Consider the following 21,091-nt stretch of genomic DNA (forward strand, 5'->3'; position numbering starts at 1 on the left):
AGGATCCAAGCATAAAAGTAAATTTGAGGGTGGATTTAAATTTAAATAGAGGCTGGTATCTTTAATGATTTCCTGGGGCATTCTGTTTTATTATCTGTACAACAAAGGAAAATCCTCTTTCTCTCAAAGGTAGCCGAGTTCCCTCTCTTTTCTTAATTTTTTTTTTTCTTAGAGCCTTTTGGGGGAAAAACAACAAGATGTATTTCATTTGTGTTCTTGATCACAGAGACTGAAATGATTATCTGCTTAAAACTGTTTTTGTGAGGGCTGTATATTAACAGTCTTGTAATGGTTCAACATTTCCACTATTCTTCAATAATTTCTGTCCAGCTTCCCTGGAGGACTGCAGTAGTACAGTCCGGTTCGCCCACTGACATTTTTCTTTAGCAGTATTTCCCATAGAAGGAAATGCCTGATATCTGCAACAGCAGATGCCTTTTGTTCGATGGAATGATTCTTTAAAATCGTCACTTATTTTTCCGTCATCAGTGGTTTTCAGGGCTTGCTGCTGATTTGCTTTCTCTCCTTGCAGTTTGAACATGCCCCGACCTGGGTTCCCACATGTAATGAGAATGAACCATCACTATGGTTTGCACTGATCGTTCATTTGTTATCTTCTCTTACACTTTCTTGCCCTCGGTTTTCCCCTCTCACTTCCCCTTCAAAACAAAGCCCCGTCAGTATTGCCTGACCTCACTGCATGGTGTTCTTGTGAGCCCTTTTAAAAATATTATTATTATTAATATTCATATTAATATATATTTATTTCTGAGTCGTGAATGTTGCATCTAGCCATGAGCAGGATGCTGAACAGCATGTATTCCCTTTCTTTTTCTCCCCTCCTTTTTGCTTAAGGAGACATATCATGGGGATCTGATCAATTTGATGTAGGCAGTTTCTGTGTACGCTTAGTGGGAGAAAGCCTAAATAGCAATCGTAGAGCCCTTTAGTCTGTATCTCCCTGCTGGCCTGTATTGGCCTTTTGATTTCACTTGCTTTAAAAATGAGACAATATGATACGTCAAGTTTTTCTTATCTGATAGTTTCCTCTTGCTGTACTTTATCTTCCCTGTTTGCCATCATTGTTGCGATATAATATCATCTCGCAAAAAATGTCTAGGGTGAATGTTAGCTCATCTGCTGTATGGTTTGTGCATCAAACATATCGCTTAGCAACAGGAGCTGCAAATACTTCTACCCAGCCAGCATATAGTCAGAGTCCTGTTTTATTTTAATTAGTAACATTTCTGGCCTCGTGCATTTGATTGAGAAACTAAGCTGCTAATTAAAAGGGTGCAATAATGTAATAGACAACTTGACACAAATGCACTGCTTGCTTTGTATGCTTCTCTGTCATGGTTTGGCATCAAAACACTCCTAAATTACCTGCATTAATTTTTGTATTGCCTTCAACATTGTAGTTCACAGTCTTCTCATCGAAAAGCTGCCATCACAGTGCTAGCTGCAGCATTTGTTCCTTGGTTGGAATAGAGCTTCCCCAGTACAGTGCTGTTATCTGAGCCTAAAGAGAATTACTAAGCCAAATGTCTCCTGCTGATCGAAATCTGATTCTGCTGCGAACAGTGGCATACGAAATTTGCCATAACTCTTCCATGCAATAAACTGCACCTGGGGCAAGCTCTGCACCAACTAAGACAGGGACTGAGCAAAATCAAAGGCCCTGTCATTAAGTCTCAGTTACTTACCATTGCCTTGGTAAGGGTGTTCACGCTACTAACTGGGCAGATGAGAGAGTCTTAGCTTTTCAATGAGTTAATTTTTAACTAGGAGAGAAATGGAGGGGTTTTCCCACTGGTTTATGTTTGTTCTTCCTCCAAACCAGCAAGGTTGGGCTGCAATGTATACCTAATCTCTGTGAGTTGGTGGCAGAGAGGCATTTTAATGTGATCTCTTTTTTTATTTTATTCATTCATTTATTTGGCCAGGCATGGTTGTTTCCATGCCCAAAGCAATTTTTTATGCGAGCTGTAGTACGGCACATTGGCGTGCTCTGCCTCTGAACCAACCTAGATAACCAGTGCCCCAAAACGCGTGTCACGGTGCAGTTGTGCCTGGGCACGGAGTGCTGCACTTGTCTTGCTCTCAAACGTAGTTGATTTTAAAATGCAATACCTTGTACCATGGTGGTGTTTGGATTTTATAACTGTAAGCTGCTGGACCATTTGAATGAACACATGCGGTAGCACAGATTTTGGTAGAAGGAGCAGACATGTCAATGATAGTAAAGCTATTCTTTCAGATATCAGACGTAAATAAACTGGAAGAATTGGCATGATTCTTCTAAGAAAAGAGGTGTCATCAGGCAGGCACAGCCCAAATAAATTGGAGCCACTGCTTTTGAGAAGTGATTGAGCCTTATCAAAGCAGCTGCAATAATGTAGGAGAAACTTAGCGTTCAAGGGGTGGTAACACTGAGGCTAAGCTTAGCTGCTGATCTTCTACCTGCATGTTGGTTTCCCGCAAAACCTACTAATGAGGCTTTAAGCTGAAAAGGTTGTTTGGTTCCCACCCCCCCCCCCCCCCCCATTATTCTCAATCTGTTTCTTTCCTTTTGGATGTTCCCTGCCTAATTTGTTTCTTTTCTGTTTTTCAGACTTTACTTAAACATTACGTTTCCATTGATGTTGTAAAATGTTCTGTATTATTTTTTTATTTTCATTCTACAAACATCACTGATCTTTTTCTTTCCCCCCTTTTGGAATTCTTAAGAAGACCCCACTTATGCACAGAAGAAAGGTATTCAATAAGTTGGAAGGCTTAAGTTTCATTAATTTTCCTAATGCTTATTTAGATAATATATAAAATATTAGGATACCAGTGAGAGATCTGGGGTTGGCTTTTTCACTCAGTATTGTTTTCTATCTGTTCAATCCTACATCTTAGAATAATTTAAGAGTTTACTGTCTTTTTTTCATTGTTTTGCTTCTTAATCTGAAGGTCTAAATTACATTTCATCTAAGTCTTACGTATCTAGTTTGCAAGATCTGTGTTTGGATGGTACAAATCTGAAATCCAATAGAACTTGCTAAATTACTGAAGTAAGATTCAAAGCTTTTATTCTACTCCCAAATAACTTGTCCAGTCCAATTTTAAACTTGGCTGTGTTCATGATAGTTTTTAAGTTCCTTCATGCAAATAGGGTCTGCTTAGATATTGAAAGAAAAGTGAAAACTTAAGAGAATATCAAGCAATGTTTGCAAAAGATAAAATTAACCCTTTTACCCATAGTCAGGTCTCAGGTTATGACCCATTTACTTTCACATAAGCGTATGTTCAAATGTAACTGAAATAATTCATAAGGATTTGCAGTAATAGTGAAGTTCATAATACTAAGTTGGAGTATTCACACTTGAAATGTGAATCTAAGATTTATGGTTAAATAGTTAAGGAATCCAAATGCTATATGAGGTTAGTAGTATTCAGTCTAAATTAACAGGGCAATGAAATATTGTGAGTATCAGGTGCGTTAGTTACAAAATAATGTTTAAAAAACCAAATAGGATAAGTAAAATTATTACTAATATGTAGTAAACAGAGAATATTTTATGTCACTTTCACAGATCTGTTACAAATTAGGAAAATCAGTGGAAAGCAAAATCTTTTAAGTGTATTTTTAGTAACTTTTTTTGTGTGTTGAAGAGAAACAAAATACTCCCTTTGAGTGTGTTGTGTTTTATGATTAAGTGGGGGGTTTTCTCCATTCTTATTTTATATTTAAGTGCAGGGCATTTTATTTCACTTTGGTCATAAATTATATTTACAGTTTTCAGTTCTCAACAATTCCAGAAGTTAAACAGTGACTGAAAAAGTTTAGTATACTTATAAGATCTACTAGAACAGTGTAGGTTTCTAATAAACAAGTAGGAATAGTGAAACTTGGCGGGGGGAGGAAGCAAATTGTGTTTAAGTGTTTTTGGTGTAAAAAAGGATGAAAACCATGTCTCATGTATCTTGAGAGTACAATTCAGTGAGATTGTAGTAACTGAGGCAGGAATGTATCCCCTCTATTTCCTGAAGAACCCAACTGAATCATTGCTGTTTAATTTAAAATTTCCATTGAACTGTTACAAACATGTTGTATTTAGTTCAGGTTCATAATTTCAGGACAGTCCAGGAGGACAGTTAGAAATGCCTGGAAATAATGCATTTAATAGCTGCCCCAAAAGACAGACGGATGGATGCATGATTGTAAGATATCTCGCTTATACCCCTCAGCAGGCGTATGAACATATCCCAGTACGTAAGCATAGAGTTATCAACATTTAAACATGGGGACTGTGATAGCTGTGGGCACATACAAGGTGGCTCGTGTGGACCCGTTTGTACGTGAGCTGCTCAGGGACACATGACCCCACAAGCAGCTCCACAGGGTTCCCTGTGTGTGGCTATCAAGCTCCCACTTTTTCAAACTCACCCCTTGCAGTATTTGGGGTTAAACTTGATCTTGGCCACAGTGTTAAAAGTTGCAGTGACATTCATCCTGAGTTTTTATGTTGTTATCTGTGATATTTGTTCCTACGGTTACTTAGCTTTCTTTTGAACAGCTCTAGGATTTGTGAGTTGAGTTTATTTTTGGTTTTGAAAGGTTTTTTGCAAAGAATGGCTATTTGTTTTGAAATTCAAGCACAGGAAAAAAATGTACATACTTTTCACCTCTTCTAAAATGCCAGGGTATCAGCCAGGCCACCTAGTCACCTAGTAAATAACATGAAGCAATGCTTGTGTTTCCAGCTGTAGTCTCAAACTGTTACGAGTTTATAACGAGAAATCTGCAGTAGTAAAGGTGACAGTGCCTGATAGTAGAGTGACGGGGCTGCCGTCAGCAGAGGTGCGTGGAGAAAAGTGAAACTGAGAATTATCACAGAGTCAGCTCTAAGAAATACCCAGCAAATCTCCTGCATGGCCATATCAAACCTTTCCAGTGCTGCCCAGAGCAGCTGGGACTGCACAGAGGAGCAGCGTGTGAAACGCTGGGGCCACTGAAGCAGGTGGGACTTCTGAGTTCAGCATTTTATTATGAACGGGTTTGGCTGACGTCCCTTTGCGCTCATAATACAGCAAAGGAAGGTCTGCACGGCAAGGCCCCATGGCTGTCTTCTGCAGCTTTTCACCTCTTGCATCCATCACCGTCATTCGGCAATGCCTCAGTGCTCTGCCCAGTGCTTTGCCTCAGTTCCCTGGGGGCTGTCCCCTCTGCTGCCATAACCAGCTCCCTCATTTTTGCCCCTTTCTGCTATTTTAGCTTCCGTGATGGACTCCACTTTACAAAGTGGATCAATTTGCTAGGAATTGAAAATAGAAATTTTCGTTTTTGTCCTTGACTTCTAGAGCAGCAAAGAAGGAAGTGTTATCTTGGTGTAGTGGTTTTCAGCTTGCGCTCTTGAACCTCCAAGGCAGGAGCCAGGCAGCATCCATATGAGCCAAGGTTACCTTTCATTCCGAAACCTTTCGGAGAAATTGTCATGACGTATGTGGTTATGATTGTGATAATTAAGTGAAACTGGTTTACCTAGTATATCATGGCATTTTCTTAGAGATGTGGGGGGTCCTTATTAAAAGAAATTCCTCGTTCTGACAACTTAGTACTATCTGCTTTTGCCATTCAGGTGGTTCATTCTTGGGTGCACAGATAATATTCTAGGTTTTGATGATATCCAAGTAAGAAATACACATGCAAACTTAGCTAAACTATAGTCTCTGTTCCAACATAATGTTGGGCAGGCCATAGCAGTGATGAGAATAAAGTTCATCTGTGGAACTCTCTTAACCACTGCCAGTCGATGCAATCCCTACCATTTCATGCTGGTTTTAAGACTCTGCCTTTAGGTTTTATAACCATGTAAATACTTTTTAACTAGGGATGGGAGAACCCTGACTGGATCCTCTTGGCCTTAAGGTTGATCCAATCACTTTTTTTAGAAACTTAAGTGAAACATGATTGTTTTCCACTTAAAATTATATAGATTTTATCTCCACTGTTGTTTAACTTTGGTTTTAACTCTTTTTTTAATGGTTTGGGCACTGCTCATGATGAATCTCTTTTTAGCATTTTCTAAGAAACTTGTTTTTAAAGGAGTGTGGCCTCTGAAAATGTTTTTGAAATGGAAAATTAGCATACATGGATGCAAAACCATGCAGCTTTAATGTGTAGCAGGAAAAGGATCACATCTCTTAAGGTACTAATAACTAGATTGTTCAAAAGCGATCAGCCAAGCTGTAAATACAAAAAATAAGTGTGGTTTTGAATACAAATGTGGCTTAGTTTGGCAAACCATGACATTAATACGGTGTTTCTTGTATTTATTGTTCGGAATAGTGATGTATTGTTTACAAATCCCTATAACTGTTTTTAATGTATTTTCCACAGGAGCAACAGCTGCTGCTCGAAAGGAAGTTATAAGGAACAAGATAAGAGCAATAGGAAAAATGGCTAGAGTTTTCTCAGTGTTAAGGTAAGGTTTTTTGCTGTTTCAGATTTTTTGAGTGTTAAAGGACACCTTTGAATGATTACTTATAGCACTCTACTGTTAATCAGACAGCAAATTTGGTATTTCAATATAACACCTAATTGAGTTTTACTGGAACATTTTAAACATTGTTTTATTTATGCAATATTGCTGTTTATTATGGCTCTTCCTCCGGGCTTTTGCTGAAAGTAAAACAGACAAACAAAAGATATCAGCAGGCAAGAGTTAACTGTGGAGAAAGGGTGTGTTCCACATCATGTCTCATTAAAAGGCAAGCCCACAGTCCCACTTTGTCACCTACAGTTGTTGCTGCAGATGATTAAAGAGGAACGCATTGGGGTCATTTAACTAAAAATCCAGGAAATCATTGTGCAGAAAACAGCAGCTTGTTACCTTGGGCTGCACTCCCCCAGACGCGTGAACATGAGTAACTAATTGCTACCCAATGTTTAGAACTCTCCATTTGATGGCTCTGAGCAGAAGAGAAAACATGCTGTACTGTGCTGTGCTGAAGTCTAAATATAGAAAATACAGTTCTCCCTCCCTTTCAGCAGTGGGATTTTTTTCTCAGGAAATCGTATGCTGTTCTGCGTAGTCAGTTTATGGTTATTATGTTAGTGCAAAGTCAAGGATTTTTTTTTTAAATGTATTGGTATGGTTGTACGATTGGTATAAAAAGAGGAAATAAAAATAGTTACTTGAAAAATATATTCAACTTCAGATTAAATTCTCAAACTTGCTTGATTTGAGACTCCTCTGTAGCGTGCAAGCACTGGGCAGGTTGTCAGTGGGGCTTTGCATGGATGCAGCAGTTCGCCCACGCGTTGCAGATTGCAGCAACATAGCTTTAAATACCATACTGAGATGGAGGACTTTGTACCTGGGGTTCCCGAAGTGTTATATGTGAATTACTAGTGATGCACAAGCTACTTCGAAGTGGTACCCATAAAAAAAGAAAAGCTGGCATCATGCTTTTTCCCTAAACAAGACGGGGGAGCAATCAAATGTTTCCACCTGCTCCTCTGTACCAATTCTGGCAGAGAGCCTGGAGCTGACATTGCCACCACCTTCATAAAACAGCATGATTATTTTTCTCTGGTGATAGTTGAGCAAACAAACTTTGGGAAACCTGGCTATCTCCCATAACCTTGAACTGCAGCTTCTGGATCTGCTGTATTTTGTTGCAGAGCATCTTTTGAAATATAGGATTAATTTAACAGAAACCTGGAATTAAATATACAGAAAGTCCTAAAATTGGATGCTCAGCTGATATATTTGAGTTTTGATAACTTGCAGATGATTGACATCACCTACATGTCAAAGCCTTTTTTCAAAGGGACCTATGGCCTTTGAATGGTTTCAGGGATGGAAGAAGGGTACAGCATAATTCTTGCATGTGCCCTGTTGAAAATTATATTCATGAGCCTCATAGCTTAGGGTTTTAGCACTGTTTGCAACTTTGAGCCCTCTTAAATTTTTTCACAAAAATCAACAATTTGAGGCACTGATGGAAATCAGTCGTGATCGTTCCCTGTAAACTGGTCAAAATCAACTCAGAGTTGTTCATGGTACAATTTTTTACCCTTACCACATGCATCCCAACATCTCCAGATGACCAGAATGGGCCGTATCTGGTAGAGGAGAGCCAGCGGGTCACTCACTGAAGCTGCTGAGCCTTTTGCAGGTTACTGGTGGACCTTAAAATTTTGCAGGAAGGACTGAAGATGAAGACTGTATTTGTTCTCCCTTAGCTTTAACCAGCAAATACAGTGTACCCTTACTATGGTCAGAGGTGTAGTCAGCACATAAACAGGTATCTCCAATGGGCAGTTTTGCTGACCAGTCTTCCAGGGGGATGAGTGACGCTTCATCCCAGGCACCATTGCCCCCCGTGGGAGTATCTCCTCTCCTCTTTTCGCTGGGAAAGGTTGATTCTCCTCAGCCATTTTGGAGGCTTCTAGGCAGCAAATATTACACGAGGTTAATCTTGCAAATACTGTTCCTATAGAAAATCCTTGGTTATTTTTTCTGTCTTGCCAGCACAATCCACGTGTAACATGTGAGTGTCTGATAATTTTGTGTAACCCCGTGGTGGCACCATCATCTAAACCAACCAGTTTCAGAAACCTTTGAAGTTCCTGTTTGAGTCATTGCTGTTTTATGAAATTTATTTCACTAATTCTTGAAAAGCATTTCCAAATAATCAGCACCTGATTTGACCACCTTCAAAGGACTCAGTCAAACATCTCTCCTCTGAGCTGGAGCGACCACTTTCCTCGAGGGTGTAACCTGAATGTAAAACTGAAATAATTTCAGCCACTTTCGTCTCAAAATTAGGTATCAAAATAGTGTTGTATTGAGTTTCAAAGGTTTATAAATCAACTTTGCAGAGAATAGCCATTGTAGAAGGATTGGCCTAAGCTCAGTGGAAGACCTCTCAATTCCCTGTCATTGGCTCTCTCTAACTTTGTTTCTCAAGTCTTACTTCTCTTCTGATATATTTAGACAGGAGGGAGGTAAATAAAATATTTAATCAGTTTATTTTCCTTATTCTTAAATGGAAGTAAAGGACATCAAGTAGTAAGGAACACTGAACGCTAAAAAAAATCCCAAAATTTGTGATACAGAGGTTTTTTTGAAATATGCAGTTTAAAGATAATACATATACAGCAAATAAACGTATCGTATGAAGGTGAATCTAAAAGTGCCACTGTGGCTTAATTAAAAAAAAAAGATTACATGTACTGAATTGAAAATGCAGATTATGCATTTGCTTGCAGAGGCAAATAATTGAGAGAAAGTAAAAACTTTGGTGTGTAACTCTTGGTGATGAAAATACTGTGTCAATTCTGGAAATATTTGGCTGTTGCATTAGTTCCAATTGAGGAAAGTTGCAAGGAAAACAGTCACAATTTGATTTGGACTATTACACAAAGAAAAGTGTACAAGGAGAATAATTTTCAAACTAAAAATAGTACTTGAGTATATGTAGTAGGTAAACAAGAGTTGTTTGAAATACGTGAGTAATTCAGGGCACGTAGGTCTAAAGAAAATTGTAAGTAGTAGAATTGCTGAGAGACAGTTTTGGTAGACAAAACCACATTATCCTCAAGTGAATGTAGAACTAAATTCTGTCTTTGTGCTTGCTTCCTCCAGCTTAATGTCATTATACGTTTCAAAGTAAAGCACTTCAAAATAGGTTTCCCTTAAAGAATTGGGGTCAGTTTTGCTGCTGAGAAAGTATGTCGTCACAGACAGCATTACAGTGCTCATAGAAAGCTGTGTTTAACGGCTTGTCTAGATAGAGCTGTTGTATTCCTCTTGCCATCCATTAAAATCTATATGTACTTGAAGACCATCAAAACATATTTAGGTTTTCTAAAACATTTTTCTTGACTCCAGTATCATTTTTAGTGTACAAAACCATTAAGAACAGTGCTAGTAAGAGTGGAAATACATATTAATTTTAAGGAGCTTTTAGCTGCTTTTTTTTAAGTGGCTGACAATCATTAATAAATAATGCACCTGACGGCTAGTGTAGACAAAAGCAAAACAATTTAAGTTGATTATGGACCACGTGGTTTGAGACACTAAAATGTATTGTTAGCAATAACTGCTCCTTTGGTCCTCCTTCTATCAAGTTTGTGGTTTTATGCACATATATATTCAAAGGTATGTCATAGGTTGTTTCACAGATGCAAGTTATAGTGTTAACTATAGTGGGAGTCTGTGTATGGTGTGGTGCAAAGGTGAACCACTTGTATAGCAGTGAGGGGAACTGCACTGGTGCTGGTGTTATCAGCAGGTTCAGTCTGTCCTGGTAAGGAGATTGGAGATAACCAAATCATTGCAGGGCACGTGTAGTTTAAGGTGTCTAAATCGTGTTCCATGTTTTTAAGAAAGGTAATTATTTACCTTTGGGTTTTTTTCCCTGCTGCAGAGAAGAGAGTGAAAGTGTGCTGACGCTGAAAGGTTTGACTCCAACAGGAATGCTGCCCAGTGGTGTGCTCTCTGGAGGAAAACAAACACTGCAAAGCGGTAAGCATGTTTGCCTGTCTGTATCCTTACGTGTAAAAAACCCAATTTGTTTTCAACTGCAGAACCCAAGAAAAGTAACAGCAGTCCTCTCAGAAAAAAATAAAAGGACAGAATAAAACAGGCGGTTTGTTGTACTGGAGCATTTGTGAGCAGTTCATGTAAGGCCACTTCTCAAGACTTTTTGTGTACCACTGATTTTCAAAGGGGCGGGGGGGAAAGTCCCTGAAAATCAACTGTTCAGAATGGTAGATCAGCACTGCATGAGAAGTGCGCTCTTTCCACAGTTTACAGCAACTTCTTGGGTTTTTTTTTAAGAGCAGCCTTTAACACACAGAGTACTGAAGGTTCAGCTTAGATAATGACACTCAAACTCTTATTTTATCTGATTTGTTCTTCCTCATAGAGAATCATCAATGGAAAATAGCTCTAGAATTAGATTTTCTCTCCTAGCAATTCCAGGTGATGGCAGGAGAACAATTTCACTCTGATTTAAGCCCAAGTGAAGGGAGGCTCTTACATACACCATGTTTGCCTTGTACACAAACACAATACAGATTGTCAGTTCAGTTTTATACCAAGTGCTTCTTGTTACAGGAAGTCTGTAAGTCTATAGTAGGGGCTGCCTTTGATGAAATATTCCTTTTGGAATAAGGAGCTGCAAAATATTTAATTTACTGCTGCAAGCTCTCCTTTTATTCTGTGTGTACTGCTGTAGAGTATATTGCAGGCACACAAGAACGTCTCGCTTATTGAAGTTCTGTTGGCAGTAGATGTAAGAAATAGAAATGCTTTATAACCTTAACACAGTCTCAGCCTCTTGTTTTCCTGTTTCCTTCCTGGAGCATTCTTTCTCTGTATTTTTCCCTTTACTGTCTCTTTTACCTAGAAGATTCAGGTACATGGTGATAAACCTTCTTTCCCCCTTTTTTCCCTTACTTTTTTTGTTTGTTTGTTTTTTCATTTTGATGACTTGTGTGTTAACGGACATAGTAACGTTCTGCTTTGAAAATGCTGCAATATGATTCCACAGGATGTCTGTCTTAATGGGGCTTTAGTCTTTACCTAGGCTTTTCTTTGTATAGTTGCTTTACACTTGTCAGAAAATTTGGTCTAAGGAAGCTGCTATTGTTACCCTGGCAAATATTAGGAATTGAAATGAATTTGAGAAAATTGCCTAAAGTTCTTGTTAAAATGGCTAAAAGGAAAATCTCCTCATACTGCAGTATTCTGGCTTAGTAAAACATTACTATACACAAGCTTCTGCATTAGGTAACACGTAGTACCCCATTCACCAAATAATCTGAAGTTTACATCATTTCTGTTATGCACATGTTCATATTATCATATGTATTAACAGAAAATATGAGTAGTATGTTCTGTTGTGGAAGTATACATTTTGGTCATCATCTTTTTCTAATGTGTCAGTGCTGGTTTGGATCTGGTTATTAATTTTAATTTCTCATGCTAGTTATTGTGTTTCCTTTTCTTTTAAGTTTGCATTGGTTTCATTCCTTGATTTTTGCCATCTCTCTTGCTCTGTAGCTTGAGAGGCATAGGCTTACCTTGGTGCATGTGGGTTAGTTCCTCTCATTTCCCCATGCAGCAAGGTAATAGTATACCTATTTTAGTATTGATCTTAATCCATATTTAACATCCTAACTACAGAAAAAAATGGTTTGGGTTTTATGGAGGACAAAAAAAAGCTTTTATGTAGGGGAAAAATAAGACAAGAAAAGAAGAGAGGAATTCTTAAAAACTTGGCTTCTTGAGCTATTCTCTAAATCAGAGTAGTTCTTGAAAATCAAAATTTCTTTTTAAATATTTGAGCTGTAGCATTGCTATATTGGATTGCTTTGGCTGCTTTGCATCGGCTTCTAAATCTCTGACTGTAGAAACAAATTCATGCCGAAGCTGATGGGTAGAATTCAAATGAAATTATGCCTTCAAGAACAACAAATGGTTTCAAAACAATAGCAACATGATATTCTTAACACTGCAGCAACGCCCAGTTAGAAAACTTTACCTGATCAGGATGTCCAACAGCTTTCAATCTTGTATCTATGTCCATTGACTTAAATAAAATAGTAGAAGAATGCTGTTTTTAGAGACGGGGTTGACAAAAAGGATGCTTACAGATGGAGCAGCCCGGGCGAGATTGCAAACAAAGGCAAAGCTATCTGAGCAAACTCTGTCCCATGCTGTGGGGAGGTTTCTTTTAGTCAGAGGAGAGGGAAAAATCATTCTGAGAAGTGGTATATGTGGCTCTTTTGCCTTGTACTGGCAGCTAATACTTTTCAAGCTCACATCGTAAGTGGTACAAATTTTGTATGATGGCTTTATGCCATTTTTCATTCTGTTTTGACAGGGCAAATCAAACTGCTCTTATTCAAAGCTGGGAGAATTATACTATGACCTTTTCAGGTCAGATGTGCGATATGGAAGACATTTTCATTTTGTAGTTCTTCTGAGTCAAAAGAAAACTACGCAAATGTGTCTTTAAACCTTTTAGTTTGTGAAACTTCTGCTTCAAAACAAACTATAGCTTAATTCAGTCTGCGAATTATTGTTTTTGTGTAAGCATTTCTCTGTGTGTCTGTTTTGCCAAAATCCAGCACTTACAGTAACATTAGTGTTGTAGCTCCTTTGCTGTTCACTGACTTGTTCTTAGAGTTAAAAATCCTGTGCTCATTTTTCTCATTCGTTTTGCTACCCCTTTCTTCTCTTCAGCTACTGTTGAGGCTATTGAGGCTGATGAAGGTAAATTGGCCAGTCCCCTTTCTGTTGGTGCCACAACAGATAAGGGCTCTGCTGGGTGTATTCATTTTGCTGTAGCTTGTACAGATTGTGTGGGTGTTGGGCTAACAATTGTGGCTCGGTATTAACCAAAATGTAATTGCTTTAAAGGGGAAAATGGTTTTTTGGTTTTTTTGGTTTTTTTTCTTCTGTTGCTGCTGTTGTGGTTTTTTTTCCTCTCTGAAGTTACAATCACGTTGGAATTGCTGTATGTTGAACTAAGCACTGAGTAATGCCACAGGAGGAGATCAGGGGAGTTGGATTTCACGGGACATAACTCGGCAGCAGCTCGTAAATGCTCTGTGACACATAGCTCAAAAGCTGTGCGCTGGAGGCTGGGTCTAGGCTCCACCTCAAACCATCCTCAGCAATCTCTGGTCGAGGAAGACACACAGCTTTTTATAAATATTCTTTCTTTTTGTTTCCCCCCCCCCCCCCCCCCCCTTCTATTTTTGCTTCAGTTTGTTTCCTTTCTTTTAGGTCACTAGTAAAAAATTTTTATTGGTCTTTTGTTACAGTTCAGCATGTTTCTGTTTCTTTTTAAGAGTAAAACAACATGAGACTTCTGTCTGCAAGATGTCTGCTTCCTCTGGTAGTGGCAGTTTACACACTGGTTATTTACATTAGAGCAACCATTAACACCAGCACCATTTTAGCTACAAATATAAAGTGACTGGCTGCCTCAGAAGATTTCAGAACGTTTAGTATTGAAAACTATGGTGCTTTATTGACAGATCTCTAACTTAACCCTTAAGCAATTTTTAACAGTACGGTTAAAACCTAAGCAATCACATATTGCAATGTAGATGTGCAATATTCATTCAGCATTATAAAGTTTTGGAAGAAGACTTTGCAGAATTCCCCTTTAAAACAAAATTCTTCAGTTGTATTTTGTTCTTGCCCCTCTCAAATTTCCTGTGGGTATTTTTTTAGTTAATTAAAAAAAAAAATCTGATTGCTGTCGTTGGTGAGATGTGCCCTTTTGGCCAGTTGAATTTGTTTTTGATTTTTGTAAAGCAGTGAATTATATTACAGAACAAACAAGTAAGAGAAAATACAACTGCTTTCTAAATAGCGGTGAGTAAGCTGCTATTTATGTTGGAATTATCTATTCCTATCGGCAAACTCTAATCTGCAGTGTGCATTCTTGTTGACAGTTTGGCTGTTTTCTGTGATTTTCTGTGACTATGTGTTGTGTCTTAGTATACTCTCAATGTAAACTGCTAATACTCGTTGTCTGACCAGCAACTACAGCAGAGCACCTTCCTCAGTATTACAGACAATACGTGTCTGTTCGAAATACAGTCAATTGAACGTGCCCCCATTCAAGCAATATGCACCCTTCAAGTTAATTCTTGATTTGCTGTCCTCGCTAGTTAGACACCATAACCATAATGACTAGTCTACGTAGACAAAGCTAACAACGGAGAAAATGTTTTGTCCGTTCCCAATTGACTCTCTCCAGTTTGATCCAGGGCCCGATGACACAACTGGGCTGTGCTACTGGCAAGCTCCAGGACACAGCAAGTGTTTCAGCTTCAACACGGCTATCCATTAAACTATTGCTTTAAGGGATTGGCCTGGGTGCTTGTTAGACATCTTCATTTTTGTGGTAGAAAATAAAGAAAAAAAAAAAAAAAAAGAAAAATCAACCTTGAAAATTTCACTGTAGGGCCCGTTCTGTTTTCACTGCTCCATCCCTGCTCACTTGACTAATCACCATTACGTTGTTGTTGTTGTTTTTCTGAGTTGAAGTATAATACATGTTAAAACCCGTGCACTTCACAAAGTTCCAGTATAACGTTTGTGAAACTGGCTAAGGAACTAAATCCTGAGGCAAACAGGATCTATCCATTTTCACAGGAATGGTTGGCAAAAATACCAGCATGAAAACGCTTTTCTTGCTCCCCCCAAAATGCAAGGAGTGGTAGATTGGTACCAGGGATGTTCTGGGCTTTGGGGTTTGTTTGCCTTTTTTTTTTAAACAGAAGTTACCAGCTTGTCCAGAATTGGGACTGCATATTGGAAGGAGAGCAGGAGTACTTTGGGGTAAAGAGAAGATAAAGGGAGGGAAGGAATATTGAATTTGATCTTTGAAACTCCCCTACCATTTTCTCCCCAGGGAGTTTACAGTTTCCTGGTACTAACACACCATTTCTGCTCTATGGCATGTTAAGATAGAGGCATAGCAAAAGTGCCAGTTCTGGAAGTGCAGTGCATTGATTTGGTGCAGATAAGAGAAAAACACACAGAAGGCTATGACAAATTATCTACGGAGCTGTGACCTGCTGTTTGCCTACAGTGCTTTTTTCTCTTTTGCTTTAAATCTAAAGATCTTCAACTGTTCAGTTAAAGAGGGAAAAACGTAAAATAAAATAAAAACCACACTCTACAAATACATTCCCCAGCATGTGGCTGCCTTCTGAGGTCGGTGTGGCCTCATCAACGTCGCTGCTGAAGGGCAGATCGAAAGTCCTCAGGTTCATTTGGAACTTTGGTCCTTTGTCAGTGTGTTTCCAAAGTTAAATTGTACAAATGTGCCAAAATGATGATACCCCTGGTCTGTGTTGCACAGCGTTACCGCTGTTTGAGTCAAGCTGCTTTCTAGAAGTCCAGGGATGTGTTGGGGAGGGTAACTGCCCCGAGCAATCAACAAGCAGCTCGCCTGTGTTGAGAACATGAGACAACATGTTGTAGGGTTGCCCTGGATCTCCCATAGCTTTAATGTATATCCTGCAAACTGGCCTCACCGTGTCGTGACCATCTGTAACTGGCCAGCGCTTTTTCCCTCGGTCTTTGAAAGTCATATGGGAGTTTTGCCTGATTTAAGGTTGTTATGGCGAGGCACAATGTCTCTAAGGCTGTAAGTGATGACGACAAATGCTAAGTCCCCAGCTAAGCACGGTTCCTAATTGCAAACTGTAGTTTCAAGTCAGCTTCTGAGCGTTTTAAGCAGAACCCCAGTGGACAACAAAATACTGGAAGTTGATCTTGTTGAAAAAAAAAAAAAAAAAAGTTGTGTTGCAAGAGACAGTGGTGGTGTGGTGGTTAACCCCCAGCTCTTTCTGAGTACGGTAAGGAGTCGGTCGCGTTGTCAGGTCTTCTCATTGCCACCTTCGCAAAGAAGGACCTTCACGCTCATTGCTAAGTTGGGGGAAAAGCTGCCGAGAGTTTTACTTTGCTAATTTTACTTTTTAATAATCCTTTATTTAGCTATCAAAGGATTTTCACCCCAGCATAAGATCACTAGCTTCGAAGAGGCCAAAGGCTTAGATCGAATTAATGAGAGAATGCCTCCACGCAGAGACGTGCCATCCGATGCCAACCTTAACTCCATCAACAAGGCAATCTCCACAGAGACTAATGGCACGGACAGCAACGGCAGTAATAGCAGCAATATTCAGTGACCACTGTCTGGGAGGGGGGTTGAGCTGCAGGGCGCGATGGGGTTGCTGCACATCAGCAGTGGGATGTTCTTGCCTCTGATAATAGCTTACTTGCTCTGGGGGCCAGGTGTTGGATTCAGTTTACAAAAATCATCTACGAAGAGATCGTCAACTTTAATTTGGTGGGAGGGAGGGTGGGAGAGAGACACCTCCTTTGGATATGCCTTTAAAATGCTTGTAGAAAAATGAAAGCTCATGCTGGTATATATTGCAAAGTTAGGGGAATGAACATGTTTTCCTACTGCATTGGGAACGTCTAGATATGTTACTGAAAGGCCTTTTATTATGTTACTGGACATGAAAACTTTGTTTAATTTCTTACTAACTATTGTACGTTTACAGTTGCAGCACTAAACATGGAGAACATCGAAACATTTTTAACAAAATGTACAAACTAAATAAGGACTATTTATTGATAATGTTTTGCTACTCTTGTCAGACAATGGCTATGAAATAAATTAGGCAGTCTTTAAAAATATAGAGAAAAAAAAGAAAAAAAAGAATGTTGGAAATTTGTTTAAAATGCCAAAAAAAAAAAAAAAGAGAGAGAGTGAGAGAGCGAGCGAGAGCGACAGTTTAATTTTGTACAGATTATGCTTACCTCAGGTTTCTTTAGTGTGCTTCGATGCCCTTCTTTAAATATAACACTTATCTTACTAATTTGGCAGCAATTATCCTTTTCTTTGTTTAAAAAAAACTGGAATAATAACATTTATCTTTTTTTGCTGTTTATATTTAGGGGGGTTTGGTTTGGGGGTTTTCTGGGTTTTTTTGGTAAATCAAGTCTTGGTTGTGGCTTGCTGAATTTAAATATTTATGAGTGGTGCATTTTTAAGTATAGTGAACAAGACACCATATTAAGTGCAGTGAAAAGCATCTATATTCTGTAAAAATCTGCCTATGCATGTTTTTTAAGAAAAAATGGCTGTATAGGCCTGTATGGGACTGTAATGCGCTTAGTGGTCTGACTTATACTGGAAATGTATGTATACTGGCGTACTTTATATTCTCTAAAAAAAAAAAATGCTTAATGCCTTTGAAATTTTGTAATCAAAAAAAGCTTTGAAAAATCTAAGGGGAGAGTATTCTTAAAGTTTTTAACATAAGCTTGTCAGTGCACATATAGATGGGTAGCATGTTTAGCAAACCTTGTGAAATTTAAATAAGTTTGTAGTTACATGTGAAATTCTAAATGCATGATAACTGTTAATGTCATAATGGTTTAGTCATTTTGTTCTGTTCTGTCACGTGCCACAAAATGTGTAATTTTTTCACTTTTTTCCCTTTGTATATCAGTTACGGGTTTCAACTGGTTCATTCTAAAAAAGAAAAAGAAACAAAAGAAAACAGTCCATTGATATTTTTTAACAATTGTATAAGTGCCCAAGTAATTCACTACAGCCTACAGCCTTGCCTTTGTAATTTGACTTTGAAATGTTGGCAATCAAAGCATGCACTTGTAACAATGAAAGAAGCATTTTATATTACTACTCAATAAAAATGTGCATGAACTTAAGCACTCTTCACTTTCTTGCTGGCTCAGTCGCAGAAGCGCATGCGGGTGCGCGGGTGCTTGTTGCTCTCTTTTGCTTTGGACAGGTGAAGACTGTTGGTGTAAGAGAGGAATGACTCCTTTCACAATTCAAGGTCAGTTCTCTACTAAGAAAAAGATTAATTTATTACCCAACTGTTTTAGGCTACTGAACATCTGCCGACTTCCCCCAAGTTCTGGTTAGAAAGGCGGGCTTTCACAAAAGTGAGGAGGATGTATCCCACAAATAGAGTGCAGAAGAAAACCTGTGCTCTCTGTGTGGTTCCCTCCACATCTGGAGTGTTTGAAAAGGTCAATTAATACCATTTACAATGTTCCTTTAAGGAGAAAAAAAAAAATCAACAATTTCAGATTTCAAATGCTCTCTCTTTTAGTCAGAGATGAACTGTCAAAGCTCTGCCTTGTTCTCATTTTCTCCCTGGCTGTGCTCAGCATTTTTCTACAGTCCGTCACCCTGCAAAGAACTGATGGATGATGCCAAATGGTGCAATGTTGTGGGTATTGCTTTAGTCCTCCTTTCAGGTAGCATTATTACATGTTGGCTTGGTGCCTGCTTTCTTATGTGTTTTTCCCACTTCAGCTCTAGTTAATTTTGGCAAAATATGACAGGTGGCAAAAATAAAAATTCATAATATATGGGACTGGAAAGCTGGGTCAATTTTAGATTTAAATGTTTATTTCAGATTGTATAGAAATACAGCACAGGGGAGAGACAAGCAGAGTCTAGCGGTTCATCTGATCAGTGAAGCTGTTCGCTTGGCTAATGAGCACGGTCTCTGCAAAAAGTAGTGGTGAAAGTTTGGGTGACCACTTTACTTGGTGCTTCAGTCCTGCGTACGTGCTAGCTGAACAACTGTAGGTTACCTCAGGTAAGTTTTTCTGCAGAGACGTCTGAGCTAGCGCTCAGCAGGCACTTTGTGCAACATAGAGCAATACTGTTGGGCAGCGCACCGTGTGCTGTCTGCTTTCATTTAAGTTGGACCCTGGCAGTTGCCCAAACCAATTTCGCAGCAAGAAAGGGTTTTTTCCGTTCAGCAGTGACAGTGTGGCATAAACCTCTCAATTGGTAAACTTAACCCAAAAGATCCACACTACAAATAAGTAGCGGGTTCGCAAAAGCCTGCTGAAACTGCCAAAAAGCTTACGGGTAAGCAAGGTAGTCCGGGCTGGGGAATACATTAGGAAATGTACAGAGTCTCTTTGGTCAGTAAGGAGTAAGGAGACTTGAACTTTTATATCTTAGAAGAATGAAAAATGTCCTGAGCATACAAAATAGGAGTGTCCTGTGTGTCCAGATGGCCTGGCTGGTTCCTGGAGTGAACCTACCATGGGGCAGGTTCTGGACTGGCTCTGAGGGATAGTCTAGGCTATACGCAAATATTCCTAAAAGGTCAAAAAAAATTTCCAAAGGTTAGTTCTTTCCATCTCCTCTAGCTGTCCTTCCTTTTTCCTGCTGCAGGAGCTGTAGATGAATTTGGAGAAAAACCCTGGTGCCACTGAAGGCTATGTTTTGGATTTCGTGGCCCGCTTGGTGACATGCCACGCACTGGAGTGTGTCTCCCAGTACAGGTTTCTTCCTTCTAACCAAATATGCTACTTTAATGCCAAAAATATCGTCGGTGCCTACATCAGAATTTACTGTATTTTTTTAACCACTTTATTCCCACTGTGTGCTAATATATTGGATGCATGTATTATATTTTCTGCACTACCATAATTTTCTTTCTCAACAGGTGTTAAACATGAAGTGTATTAGCTCTTAGCATACAATTTCTGAAGAAGACAACATTCAAAATTTGTCCAGGGTTTCCCCCAAAATTGCAGTAGGTTTAACCCTGCTTAAGCTTGTGCCAGAATCACCAACTGTCAAGCACAGATATAAATTCTTTCAGCATTTTGCTTGACATCCTTTTTTCTTGCCAGAGGAGGATTGTCTAGAGCCTCTAGAGGAGTTTGGGTATAATTTGGCTTTCTTCTGAGAATCTGGCCAGTAAAATTGAGGCCAGAAAGCAGGGCTAAAAACAGGCACTGAGAGGTGCTGCTTGTTAGCACAGACCTGATCTCTGTCCTCTCTCACTTTAGCATTGATTTTTAGTGAAATAGTGGAGTTCAGAGTGTAAAAAATGAAAATTTAGGGACACTTTCTAGGCTTAAACTGAATTTACATTTTTAATCCTTAGAAATCAGTTTCCCTTCTTTTTTTCAAGTTACTGTTGCTCAAATTAGTCAGATCCATGAATCTTCCCACTTCTTTCACAGAGGGATGTGAGAATCAACTATTTCAAATGTTAAAACCACAAGCACCAAAGAAACCGCTTGGAAAACAGTTTGCAGATTGCGTCTTTAGTTGCTTTGGGGAGGATGTTTGATTCTGCTAAAAATGGCCGGTTTTGGCATGCAGAAGGATGGACTTTCTGGTTCTTCAGTGATTTAGGAAAAAATATATCCAAGTTCACATGTGTTCGTATGTATGTGAAAACGCAGAGGACTTGCAGCCACCTCAGTGGGGGTCACAAAAAGGAGGAGTTGATGGAGCTAGACGTAGGGGATTTTTTTTGTTGTTGTTGTCTTGCTGAGCTGACTTTGCAGTATCGAGCCTGGTAAGCGTTATAAAATGTATGTTTTGTGAGGCTTTGATTTTTTAAAATAACTTGAGGGCAGTTTCAGTTTTATATGCAACACTATGTTTCATCAAGCTGACAGAGAGCTGTGTGCTCTGGGCAGTATTCTGCCGCAGCACACAGTTGCAAAGGGAAGGGCTTCCTTGGCTCTGT

At 39.0% G+C, this 21,091-nt stretch overlaps 1 protein-coding gene across 1 annotated transcript in view; it reads left to right on the forward strand.

Annotated features, from left to right (window-relative positions):
- Positions 1-18,281, forward strand: part of PPP3CA (protein phosphatase 3 catalytic subunit alpha) — a 199,394-nt gene extending 181,113 nt beyond the window's left edge. The window contains exons 11-13 of the mRNA XM_075090752.1: positions 6,389-6,473; positions 10,429-10,526; positions 16,533-18,281. Of these exons, the coding sequence (XP_074946853.1) occupies positions 6,389-6,473; positions 10,429-10,526; positions 16,533-16,726 (377 nt within the window). The 3' untranslated portion in view covers positions 16,727-18,281. The remainder of the gene's footprint in view (positions 1-6,388; positions 6,474-10,428; positions 10,527-16,532) is intronic.
- The last annotated feature ends 2,810 nt before the right edge of the window (positions 18,282-21,091 follow it).

Source organism: Phalacrocorax aristotelis, chromosome 4 (genome assembly GCF_949628215.1).
Source record: "Phalacrocorax aristotelis chromosome 4, bGulAri2.1, whole genome shotgun sequence".
In the NCBI taxonomy this organism is placed as follows: Eukaryota; Metazoa; Chordata; class Aves; order Suliformes; family Phalacrocoracidae; genus Phalacrocorax; species Phalacrocorax aristotelis.